Source organism: Oncorhynchus nerka, linkage group LG3, assembly GCF_034236695.1.
Source record: "Oncorhynchus nerka isolate Pitt River linkage group LG3, Oner_Uvic_2.0, whole genome shotgun sequence".
Taxonomy (NCBI): domain Eukaryota; kingdom Metazoa; phylum Chordata; class Actinopteri; order Salmoniformes; family Salmonidae; genus Oncorhynchus; species Oncorhynchus nerka.
The window spans coordinates 20,360,881-20,372,369 of record NC_088398.1 but is presented as its reverse complement, the minus strand read 5'-3'; the positions used below and the strand labels follow the sequence as shown (position 1 = coordinate 20,372,369).

Genomic DNA, 11,489 nt, shown 5'->3' with positions numbered 1-11,489 from the left:
GTTATAGTTTATGCTATGAAATGCTGTGATTTCACTGGGGCAGTTCTCCCTCATAGAAAATAGCTGGAAAAACAATCCATGCAGTGTTCGCATGGCCTATGCGCCCGCAGAGGCAAAACTTCTGCTGCTGGCAGTCACTGAGGGGCAGAGTAGTAACTGAACAGCTTGTTTTTGAAACAGGAAAATTTACACATTCACCACACTTTTATGAGCATGAATGTATTTATAATATATATATATATATATATATTCAATTTATATAGGGTTATATATATATTAGTTAAAAAGCATGGACCAATCACAAGAGTTTGTTGCAATCGGCCCTAAATGTCATTGCAGGAACCTTTTTTTTCTTCCACCACACGAACATGAACTGGCTCCCGGCACTTCTAACGGGGCTATTTTGGTCTTTTGACGAATTAGATCTTTTCACAACAGCTCTTTTTCAGCTCATCTGATTGATTAAAATTGAATATGGCTGCCTGTCTAAATGCAGCCGAACACACCTGCTTCCCTAGGATGTTTGATCCCAGAAAGTGTTAATCATGTGGTATATGAAAAAAACAACATTTGGATTTCGGGCATTAACTCGGAGGTATTTACGGGCTCAATTATATATTCAGGAACAGATTAAAGGAACGTTTCAGACGAAACTACTCAAAATGTCCAATGAACAAGATAAAATAATAACGTGTAAAAAAATATTTATATCACATTTGAAAGATTTATTTCTGCCAAAATGTGCTACAGGTATTATTCAATTATCATTTTAAATTCACAGCAATCCAGTGAAACAAAGTCTGGGCACCATTTCCTTCCCTGTAGCAAATAATCCATTTGATTAAATGGTTTGTTTGTCTGTAGTGGTGAAGCTAGTCTTTTCAATTATATCACATTTTATGTTGTCTAAACATTTATGTACAATACACAACTGTACATAATTGTACAATAGCAACTCTACTCTAGACCCAATACATTTCATAGTATAGAAATAGAACAAAAGGAGAATCCCGACCCAGAGAGAATATTCAATAGTCAAAACTCTACTTTAACTATCTATGCATAGCTTTAGTTTGGAATACTTTTCATTTTTAGTGATGGACATGCACCTATAAAAGTGATTGACTATTCACTATTCATGAAAACATCCGCGATTTACATTTTTCTTTGGTTTTATATTGAATTTACAACACATAGACCTACTGCGAATTTGTCTTTCCCCTAGTCAATCAGATGATTAAAAGTGGCTAAAAGTGTAATTCCCTTAACATTGGTGCATGTAACATCTCTTAGAAGAGTGGAGAAGCCAAAAATATCTCAAAAACACTCAATTAAAAAGTTGCTTAATCCATTGTTTTCGTGTCATCAAACAGGTTTCACTAGTCGTATCCAAATTCTCAGACCATGATTCAAGTTTATACCTCTGTCATATACTGTAGCTTCATAGCATAATCTAGAACCATAACATAAGGCATGCTTCTGTCTGGTGTAAACACATTATGGGTTACCTTGAGATTGTTTACTTCTGAGAGTGAAAGGCACTTATGCTGATGGTCTGGAGTGTTTGAACACACACTACCACCATACTAGTGAATCAGATATGGTATTGGCACATTGGAAAATGGCAGACATACACAAAGCACCATGTGCTGGTTGTAAAATCCACTATGTGTGTGTGTGTGTGTGTGTGTGTGTGTGTGTGTGTGTGTGTGTGTGTGTGTGTGTGTGTGTGTGTGTGTTTATGCGTTGAGCTTTTCTGCCTCGTCTGGTGTCCTGACAGTGGTCAACTCCTCTTGTGAGCCCTCCTCACCAGGCAGCTGAGAGAGAGAGAGATAAATGGATAGAGAAAAATATGTAGTGGTGATTTATTTAGACCTTGTTTTCGCCTTATCTAGTCCTAAAAATGCAAGTATACCTATTGCCTATCTAATTTCAAGACATTCCTAAATCTGTATATTTTTTTATAAAGAGAATTACAGATGATCAATTGCTGATTATACATGCATTGACCATGTGAAATGGTACCACCTGGTATTCCTGAGGGTGACTGCTTTGCTTATGATGAAATACAGTTATTTGAGTTCAGTAACCAAATGCAAGCATGACACCTTGTGGCCACATATCATATTGCACAACATTGGGCCCAACTGCATGCCATCGTTCGCAATCTTTAACCCATCATGGGCCTGAATGGCCCTGCACTCTCACACAAACACTATGTACAAATCTGTGAGTCCTGTGTGTCCATTCATCGATACAAAGTGACTGGGTGTAATAGCTAAACTTACCTCCCAGTAGATGCCATCCTCAAAGCAGATGGTGTCAGGAGGAGCACCATAAATTGGCAGCTTCAGAATAAAACCTAGAAGACGAGGACATATAAATTGCATGACAAGGACATGATACAATTACACACAGACACAAGGCATAGGCCTATATACAGGGACAAAAGAGCATAGTTATAATATCCCCATGAATTTGTGAAACAAACAAGTCAAAGCAATGCCTATGTGTGCTTACAACATTCTGTGAGCTGGTAATATTTAAATCCCCCCTATCCTCTAGCTAGTCCCTCTACATACCGGTGATAAGACCGCCCAGGAGGGCGATGCCCAGGGTTACGGCCAGGGAGATGGCCTGTCGTACACCCTGGAACGAGGCCTCCACATCACCAGAGTGGATGTCAGGGAACACATCAGCCATCCTGCAACACAGAGAGCAGGGAGTTGAATGAAACTGTTGTGTGAATGCACACTTTGATGGCGTCTGTCTGTTGCGCAGTAGGGGGAGCTTCACCATAAAACCAGGGGAGGGCACACTTTCCCAACTTGTCAAAAGAAGGCAGACTAACCCATCTCCATAGACGTCCTTGGTTGCCAGAGCAGCAGTAACTGCGCCAACGATGGCTCCCAGGACTCCAGGCATGCCGTGCAGGTTGTGGACGCCACACGTGTCCTGTATCTTCAGCTTTTGTTCCAGGATAGGCTGAGAGGCCAGGGGTGGAAAGTTGTCAGTGCCATGAGTGCGGGTGTCTGTGATGTCTATGTACCCTAGCACCCTCATGTCCTTCAAAAGGTGCCATATACACATAAGTGGATGTGTTTCTCAACATGACTGTTTATGTTGTAAATAGATACTCTTGTTCTGTTGGCATCATTAACGGTCATATCCTACTGAGACCCTTTGAGGGGACATTCTGGGCTTTTCAATGATATCGCATGTGGGAGTGTGACCTGGATAACTTTCTCTTCCAGGTTTGTTAAAATGGCTGCCAACACAATTAGCACATTTTATGGAAAGGTAAGTGTGTGTAATTAGCCTTTTTTTGTGAGTTTTATACTCAATTGCTTTTAGTAAGTAAATATCTCAGGAATAGTTTGAGTTTTCAGAGCAGTGCAATCATTTTTCAAATAAGAGCTTATTTATGTTCTCTGTAGTTATTTTACCCACTGTACTTTTTTACTGTTGTTCATATTTACTATCAACTGATCTATTAAGTCCACTACAGTGCACATACAATGGAAAATACATAAACCTATATTTGTTCATTGTTTTCTTTTTCTGTAGAAGTTTTTTTTCACCCCAAACACTTCTTATGTAATATAATTTATTTTTTATTTACAGATATGTTTAATTGCTGGGTCTCAGGAGGATAATACATGTTAATTTCCATACACTTATGTCCTATATCCTGTCTTACCAATGGCAGGTTGGCCTTACCGAGAGGAACTTGAAGCCCAGCACAGAGACGGTTCCAGCCAGGAAGCCCACAATCATGGAGCCGAAAGGAGTGAGCATCATTTCACCAGCAGTTCCCACGGCAACCCCACCGGCAAGGGCAGCGTTCTGGATGTGCACCTAAAGAGAGGAGAGAGACAACGTTTTTTAAATGGTGTTCAAAATGGTTGATTGTCCATTCATACCTTTATTTTAATTATCACTGTTCTCAAATTTTACATGGTACCAATGTCAAGGAACGAGAAGAGGGGATGACTTATGTAATATTTGAATAATAAAAAATCCCAACCAAAGGATCCTTGTGTGACCATTTGCTATCACCATCATGCAAAGTGGAGGTGTGTGACCGTGTAGAGTTCAAATAAAATTTTATTGATCACATCCACAAATTTAGCAGATGTTACTGTGGGTGTAGCGAAACGCTTGTTAGATTGCAGACAGATTTGATGATATGCTGCGGACACACTACCCTTTCAACAACTATGAGATAATCTGAGCTGATTCGAACGGTACTACTATCACCAGGTCATGTGCTATGTTCACTGACTCCTACACTCCCTCCATTGTATAGAAAAGACAACTTCAGATTGATTGCCATCTAGACAGGAATGTTGTGGACCGTCTTGATTTCAGAACGAGATGCAGATGACAGCCATGTCCTCAAGGGACATAGCAACTAGATATATTGTCTGGCTCACATGACTGTATCTCTAAAGGTAGATAGTAACTATGGTGTGATGCTTCAGCATGCATTTTTTTGGGATGGTTTCCAATCTCGGCATTCTTAAATCGTATCTTGTGAAAAAGTGATGATTCATAGTTTGGTAGTTTAGAAAAGATAAATCCAATCTAAACTAGAAAAGTACATTTCAGAAGAAAATCTGTGTGCTTGCTAGCTTGTTTAAAAGTATTTGTTTTTAAAATAAGTTAAAGAAGTGGTAGTGACTGCAGTAGTAATGGTAGTGACTGGTTATAGTTGAAAAAGTGGGTAGATGAAAAGATTGATTGATTGGATTGATTGGTAGGATAGCCTGAACATGTGAAAGTTGGTCTGGTGTCATTTGGTGAACGCTTCAGGAGTTATGGTTGGTGAGTTAAATGCTATCCAAACGTTTTTCAAGCAATCTAAGTTGGTGCAGTCTGCACATTTGGAAGTTTCATGTTAATAGCTTAAATCATTTAAGAGCTAGTGCGAGGGGAGTAAATGTAATAATAATAATAACGTGAGTATGTAAGAAATCTAGAGTTGTGTTTTGCTTTCACCAAGAACGCCTAACTACATCTGTTGACAAGAGTTGAAATACCTGTCTGTATATGCAAACATCCTGCATGATGATTCAGTTTGCCAATAAGGATTTAATCCCAAAGGAGTCATCGGTCTACTATCTGTACTGTAGCCCTATGATGCAACATACAGTTGAACCAGATTGTATTGTCAACAAACACTGGGAGAAATCTTCCTTCCCCTACCATGTCTAGTCCCTCACTCCCACTTGAAATGATCTGGGAAGACCACTTTAAGCCCCTCATTTCCACTGCATAGTCCCTGTAGAATCCTACTTCTCCCTACTATGTCTCCCCAAGTCTGCATCACCTGTCTAGCCCTATACTACTTTTAGGGACCTGATTTTCCTCTTAAGTCCCCACACTGTACTAGCTCCCTCACCATATCGAGCTTGCCATCATGAGCCACAACGGCAGACAGGCCATAGGTGGCCAGGGTGCAGGCAGCTAGAGAGTAGTAGGTGTTCATAGCCGTGCGGTGCTGGTCATCTCCGTGGGCCGTCACAGCAGAGTTGAAGCTAGGCCAGAACATCCACAGGTAGATGGTGCCTGAGCAGACAGTGAAAAATAAGTATTAGCATACCGGTATGTAATATAGTCCTTCAGTTTAGCAAGCTTACAGGTAATGTTTTTTTCCTGGGGAGGTGGATGTACTCTTAATTATGACACAGATTCCCATACATTGGCATGCATCGTATGTACAGTCAAAACATAACTGGCGTCTTCAGAAAATGAAGGTTAAGTTGTCCGACTTGTTGATGGTGGCTAATTGTATCTAAAGTACGGGCTTCCTGCTAACGATGAGCAGGAGGTATTCTTACCAATCATGGCGAAGAGGTCAGAGTGGTAGACAGAGCAGTTCTTGTGTTTGCTCTTGTCCAGGTTGGGGCGGTAGAGAACACGAGCAACCATCAGGCCAAAGTAAGCTCCAAAGGTGTGGATGGTCATGGAGCCACCAGCATCCTTGGCCTAAAGATGGAAATTATCTAATTTAAGGGGTGTAAAAAGCTTAGTCTATAAGTAGAGTTTTCAATAGTGAGGAGAAAGCCTAATAGGAGAGTAGGCATAATAGTACGTAAAACAGTTTTAGTGTAGGTTTGTATACAGACATATACAGTATGAATTGTACATTTAATGGTACACCTAAACACACACACACACTCACCCCCAGAACAGAAAGCACAATGAACTCATTGACTGCGAACAGGGTGACTTCAATCACAGACATGACCAGCAGCTGGACTGGACTGGTCTTCCCCAGGACCGCCCCGAACGAGATGAGCACTGAGCCTGTGCAGAAGTCAGCGTTGATCATACTGCAGGAGGGACAAACACTCAACTCTTAATGATAGGGTTTATTATAGGATGCACTGCAGTATACACTTACACCCGTATGATATGCCACGTATACACATCACATGTATCTGCTGGTGTGTTGTGTTTATTGTAGTAAGGAAATGTAGGTTAGTGTGTGCATGAGCCCTACCTCTCTATTCCGACATGGATCTTGCCCCCGTGCATGCCGTGGACGAAGCCCTGCATGAGAGTGGCCCACTGCAGAGCGAAGGCTGCGATGAGGAAGTTGAAGCCCACACTGCTAAAGCCGTAACGTTGAAGGAACGTCATGAGGAAACCAAAGCCAATGAAGATCATCACGTGCACATCCTGAAAGCCTGAACAAAGGAAGAGAACATTATTTTATTACTTTGGATGCACATTGTCACTATTGAAGTGCCCGTGTGGTCAGTCTCGTAAACACATTAACAATCCCCTTCTTATGGTTTGGTGAGAAAGACTATCTGTCTTATGACAGTGGTATAGCAGTATCTTTCAACTAATTGAAAGTTCTGGTGACTTCCCCACAAAACACCAACAACCCCTTTTAGTCAACATTTTGTGATTTAAATTGAGTGGGACAGGGGGCTTTGGGAGCCTCAGTTGACCTACATAGAAGGACACAGCAAAGTTACCCTGTGTCTCATAGCTCCATTCAGCCTGCTATCTGGCCTTGTTAACCCGGCCTACTACACCTCCCCCTGCCCACTGGACGTATTCATCCACATGGCACTGGGGAGTAGGGACAATATCTCTTGGTCGTTGCCTGGCAACTGATCATTGGCATGGAGGATATTCCCACTGCCCAACTCCCCACTGGCAGGCTGGCCCAAATACCCTGTGCCATCTCCTAGATTAGAAGGACACCTACAGAGAGGTGAGAAAATGTAACATGCACACACACACAGGCAACACCTTTGAGGATGTAAATAAAAAAATTACAATTGCACACATTGACATTTATTGTAAAAGCCCTAAAGGCAATATATCACCTGCACTCATGAACCAACAAACAAACCAGTTTTAATCTAATGATTTATTTACAGTTCTCTTAATTCTGACTGCATCTTTCAATCAGATAGAATTTGTCCAGTGATTATGTTTTATTATATAACAAATCACTTTAAAAAGTCAGCTACCTGCACACATTCATCCAAACGGTGCCCTGTGCACCCGCCATCTGACGAAGGTAAAGAGACATCTGTTACAAAACACCAAAAAGTCTAATGGCATTTGGCGATTGTCATTAAGTCTACAGTACCCAGTACATGACCTGAATGAATGGATGCGTATTGCTGACAAATGGGGACACAAATACAGTTGTCTCTCCCGAGCTCATCCACAGGGGAAATTGAGGGCACAGTTGAAACAATGTTGCAAGTTCGCTAAAGGGTTGGCCCCAGTCGATACCATGTAGAGTCCCCCCAAAGTTTGACTTTTGTTGAATTTAGGGAAGCTCATGTCTCATTCGGGGGGCCGAGCTCCCCGTAATTTCGTTTTACTACACCTTAAACGTTTGAAGTTCCAAACAGGACATGATCAATGAGAGTAGTCAGATGTGCAAGTGTGTACTCTATGTGTGTATGTAAGGTGATATTCCATTCATCAGTGAATGTGACAGGTTAAAGATGATCTGAAATAATTACTTACAATGGACCTTTAGTGCATCCTCTTTCAATTTACCCAACCTTGAACAGGTTTCTACTTTGTGTCAAAATCAGTGTACTCAATCACTCAATAGCTTGAGGCAAAGAGCATAAATAGTGAGCCTGGCATAACGTGCATCAGCAGCTTCACCTGCTTAAGTGAAGGTCCAATCCGCAAATGCTCAATTTATTCAAATCTCAAGAGTCACAGTCTTCAACCTCAAAGATGAATTGAATTCAAAGTCAAACGGACATGATCCAACTCTTAGAGATTCACGTAATTCAACTCCCAAAGTTTCCCATGACTCCCATAGCCTAGTCAACCACACTGACCACAGGCCTAAACCAGGGAAAACCATGGAAAAACTGGACAGCTCATCTTTGGATCCTTAATGACCTTTTTTCTGCCACAAAGTCTTTTTCTCTTGCTTTCTCTCTCTCCCTAGCTCTCTTTCTGTGTATCTCAGTCCTCCATATGACAAGCCTTGCTGGCATGACAATAAACACATAAATCAGACTGCCACAGCAAACTTTTCCTTCTCTCTGAAAACAATCACTCTCTCCCTCCTAACCCCTTCTCTCCTTTTCACCCTCCCTCCTGTACCCCATCTCTCACTCAACTGTTTCCCCTCACACTCCTCCCCAACGTGCCCCTTTCTCACGCAGAAGCCCCTATCCCCCTGGCCTTTCACTAATTGGACAGTGATGGGGTGAATGTGAAAATGAAACATTCCTCCTACACATTCCCATGTCTGTATATCAGATTTTCTCACACTGCTACCCTGGGGCTTACCCACACCCATTTATCTGCATGACATATAGTACAGGGACAGTATTGGGAAAGCCTCAAGGTATGGTGACAGCTAGGACTAGTTGCACACAGGAACTTTTAAAAGGGCTAAGAATTGGACACACCCAATACCTCCACCACCTCCCCCCAACAGTCTTCCTTTGCATTTCATTACTGATCTGTTAAGGTGGAACAGCAACATTCATAGGAGGAAAAGTATACCTTTGCCTTTGGTGACTGATTGGACACCCACTACAACAGACATGCTATAACCTATTCAGAGACCAAACTTCCTTCCCTCTTGCTGTTCAACGTAGCCTATGAGTTAGAGGGCTTTGACGCTAATCAAAGAAACATTGACGGAAAGATCTGAGAAACTAAAGGGTTGAATCAAAGGACAGTAATCTCTCCGCAGATCTCTCCCAAAACATTTGGCAACCTAAACCTCCACTTATTAGGAAACAAATTAACCATTTGTTGCTTTGCTGCTTGCAGCCAAATGTCAAAGCAAAGGAGGGAAAACTCACATTGAACACTGAAGAGCTCAGGGGTTGTAGGGGAGAGTGGAGTAAGTTGATACATTTTACATTCAGCATTACTTGGTCAAAGGGGAATATAGTATTCTTTTTAACAAAGATATTAACATATATTTCAGGATGTTGTGTATCCCTGGAAATAATCCGATAATCAATCATTCATGTAAACATTACAGTTTTGAAAACATAGCGTGTCCAAAAAAGTGTTCTCTTGGCTCAACTTACCCCGGGACGTCGCCTACAAATGTCTGTACTGAATTAAACATGACCACTACCTTTTTAAAACCATGTCTATCTTTATTTCCCAAACACAATTCAACACAATCACTTTTTTTTGTCTTTTAATCATTTTAAGCATCTTTTAACACAGGCTTATTAACACCTAACAAACACTTTTAACATAGACCAGGCTCTGTTGTTACCTCATATCCCGGCGATAAGGCCTTGCATTATAGCTGGGAAGAAAACACTTCAATTTGCTCAACTTGCCATTGGCACAACTTACTCCATGGCCATTGGCTCAATTTACCGAAGGACAAACATTTGGACTATATTAGCCCACACAGCTGCAAGGATGTACTTTCGTGCTAGGTTTAGGACCTCATATTGAAGCTTATAGACACCCCAACTGATGTATAATCTTAAGTATCTTTGGTTTAGATACAAGCATCATGAAAACTCTAACACAATAAATTCATTTGACTTTTTTGGACCTAACTTCCTTACCACTTTTCCATGTGATTTCTTCCTTCACAGAATCCATGATCTCTTCACAAATATTTGGTCATATTATTAATTTTATGGTTTCCTAGAAACAAGGGTGACTCAACTTACCCCTTTGGCTCATCTTACCCCACTCTGCCCTATATATCAAAGGGACTCAGAGTAGGAATGCTATTCTACAGCATTGCGAACAGATCAAACATAAAACAGAGTTGCTTTGCCCCTCTACAAACCCTTACAAACAGCTCACCTCAATTACCCATGACCATCCCCACCCACCTCCCCATCTCCTCCACACAACCGTATGTAACATCCCAAAGAAAGACAGATGGGGAAGACTCCCTAGGTGGGAAGGCAATGTCCAACACATCACTGGAGTAACACAGAAGGAAAATAAATCATTTCCAATTTAGTCGTCAGATTCGTTTGAGCTTCAGACAACTTTTCTGTCATGTTCATTGTCTTGACAAACATGTCTGGTATGACAATGAATGACACAAGACACTTGCCTAAACAACAAACATATCTGCTTCTGCTACCATGCAAGTCGTCGACACATTGACAAAACATAACAAAGAAGGACAAGAACAATCATTTCATTTCTATAGATGGACTCCACATCCCCCATCCTCTCCACCCTCACAAGGTAATAGTTACCCGTATCCACAGATTTAGGGTCAGATCACCATACTACCTAATCATAACCATAACCATTAAAAGGATGAAAACGTATCTGACCCTGTATCAGTGGTTGGGGATGTCTACTACCCCACCGGTCTCGTTACCCCAACCCTACCCCTCTCGCTGCGGTTACTCACTGGGGTAGCGGTAGTAAAAGTCGTTGTCGTAGTTGGAGGAGCCATTGGCGATTTCCTTGTGCCAGAGCTTGGCATCTGTCTCATCGTCGTACTGGACCAGAGTGCCGAAGAGGATGATGATGATCACCTCCAGGATGATGCAGGCTATGGGCAGCTTCAGCCGCAAGTTAGTCGCTGAGTTCGTCATGGCTGTGGGGTTACCTGGGTATTCTCCTGGCTCTGCACTATGGCCTTAGCGGTGAATGGTTAGAAGTCCAACTCAGTTCCAGATCGGGGAACACAGCAACACACACTAACACTCACAAGCACCGGTGACTGCAGTGATGCGATGGGAGTGCAGGGAGTGCAGGGAGTGCAGGGAGTGAGGACTCAAGCTGACACATGAGTTGGTCTGACTTAATTAGTGCGTTTTGGTTGCAAATATTCATGCCCACCACCTTACTGTGTGCCTCCAATCAGAGGCTGAATGAAAACCTCAGCTCCTCCCCTTCACTATTGCTGCTGTTAAGGTGGTCTGGAATGAGTTAGTACTCCTTAAAATGACCAGTTACTCCTCTAGATTCATAGAGAACGAAAATGACCCATTAAAAACTATTTTCATCAGGTTGCCCTTCACATT

General features: G+C 41.8%; 1 protein-coding gene across 1 annotated transcript; it reads right to left on the bottom strand.

Moving 5' to 3' along the window:
• Positions 1-700: 700 nt before the first annotated feature.
• Positions 701-11,277, bottom strand: LOC115104027 (ammonium transporter Rh type B-like). Its single transcript, XM_029625170.2, has 10 exons — positions 10,871-11,277; positions 6,509-6,695; positions 6,188-6,338; positions 5,844-5,991; positions 5,405-5,571; positions 3,721-3,858; positions 2,852-2,985; positions 2,583-2,704; positions 2,289-2,362; positions 701-1,817 (listed from the first exon to the last, which is right to left on the bottom strand). The coding sequence occupies exons 1-10, from the start codon at positions 11,055-11,057 to the stop codon at positions 1,740-1,742; spliced, it is 1,386 nt and encodes a 461-aa protein (XP_029481030.2). The 5' UTR covers positions 11,058-11,277; the 3' UTR covers positions 701-1,739.
• Between the last annotated feature and the right edge of the window lie 212 nt (positions 11,278-11,489).

Coding starts and splice junctions, on each gene's coding strand:
- LOC115104027 (XM_029625170.2), bottom strand. CDS start 11,057: ATGACGAACTCAGCGACTAACTTGCGGCTGAAGCTGCCCATAGCCTGC. Junction 6,339..6,508: donor ATCCATGTCGGAATAGAGAG/GTAGGGCTCATG, acceptor TCCCTCCTGCAG/TATGATCAACGCTGACTTCT. Junction 5,992..6,187: donor TTGTGCTTTCTGTTCTGGGG/GTGAGTGTGTGT, acceptor TTCCATCTTTAG/GCCAAGGATGCTGGTGGCTC.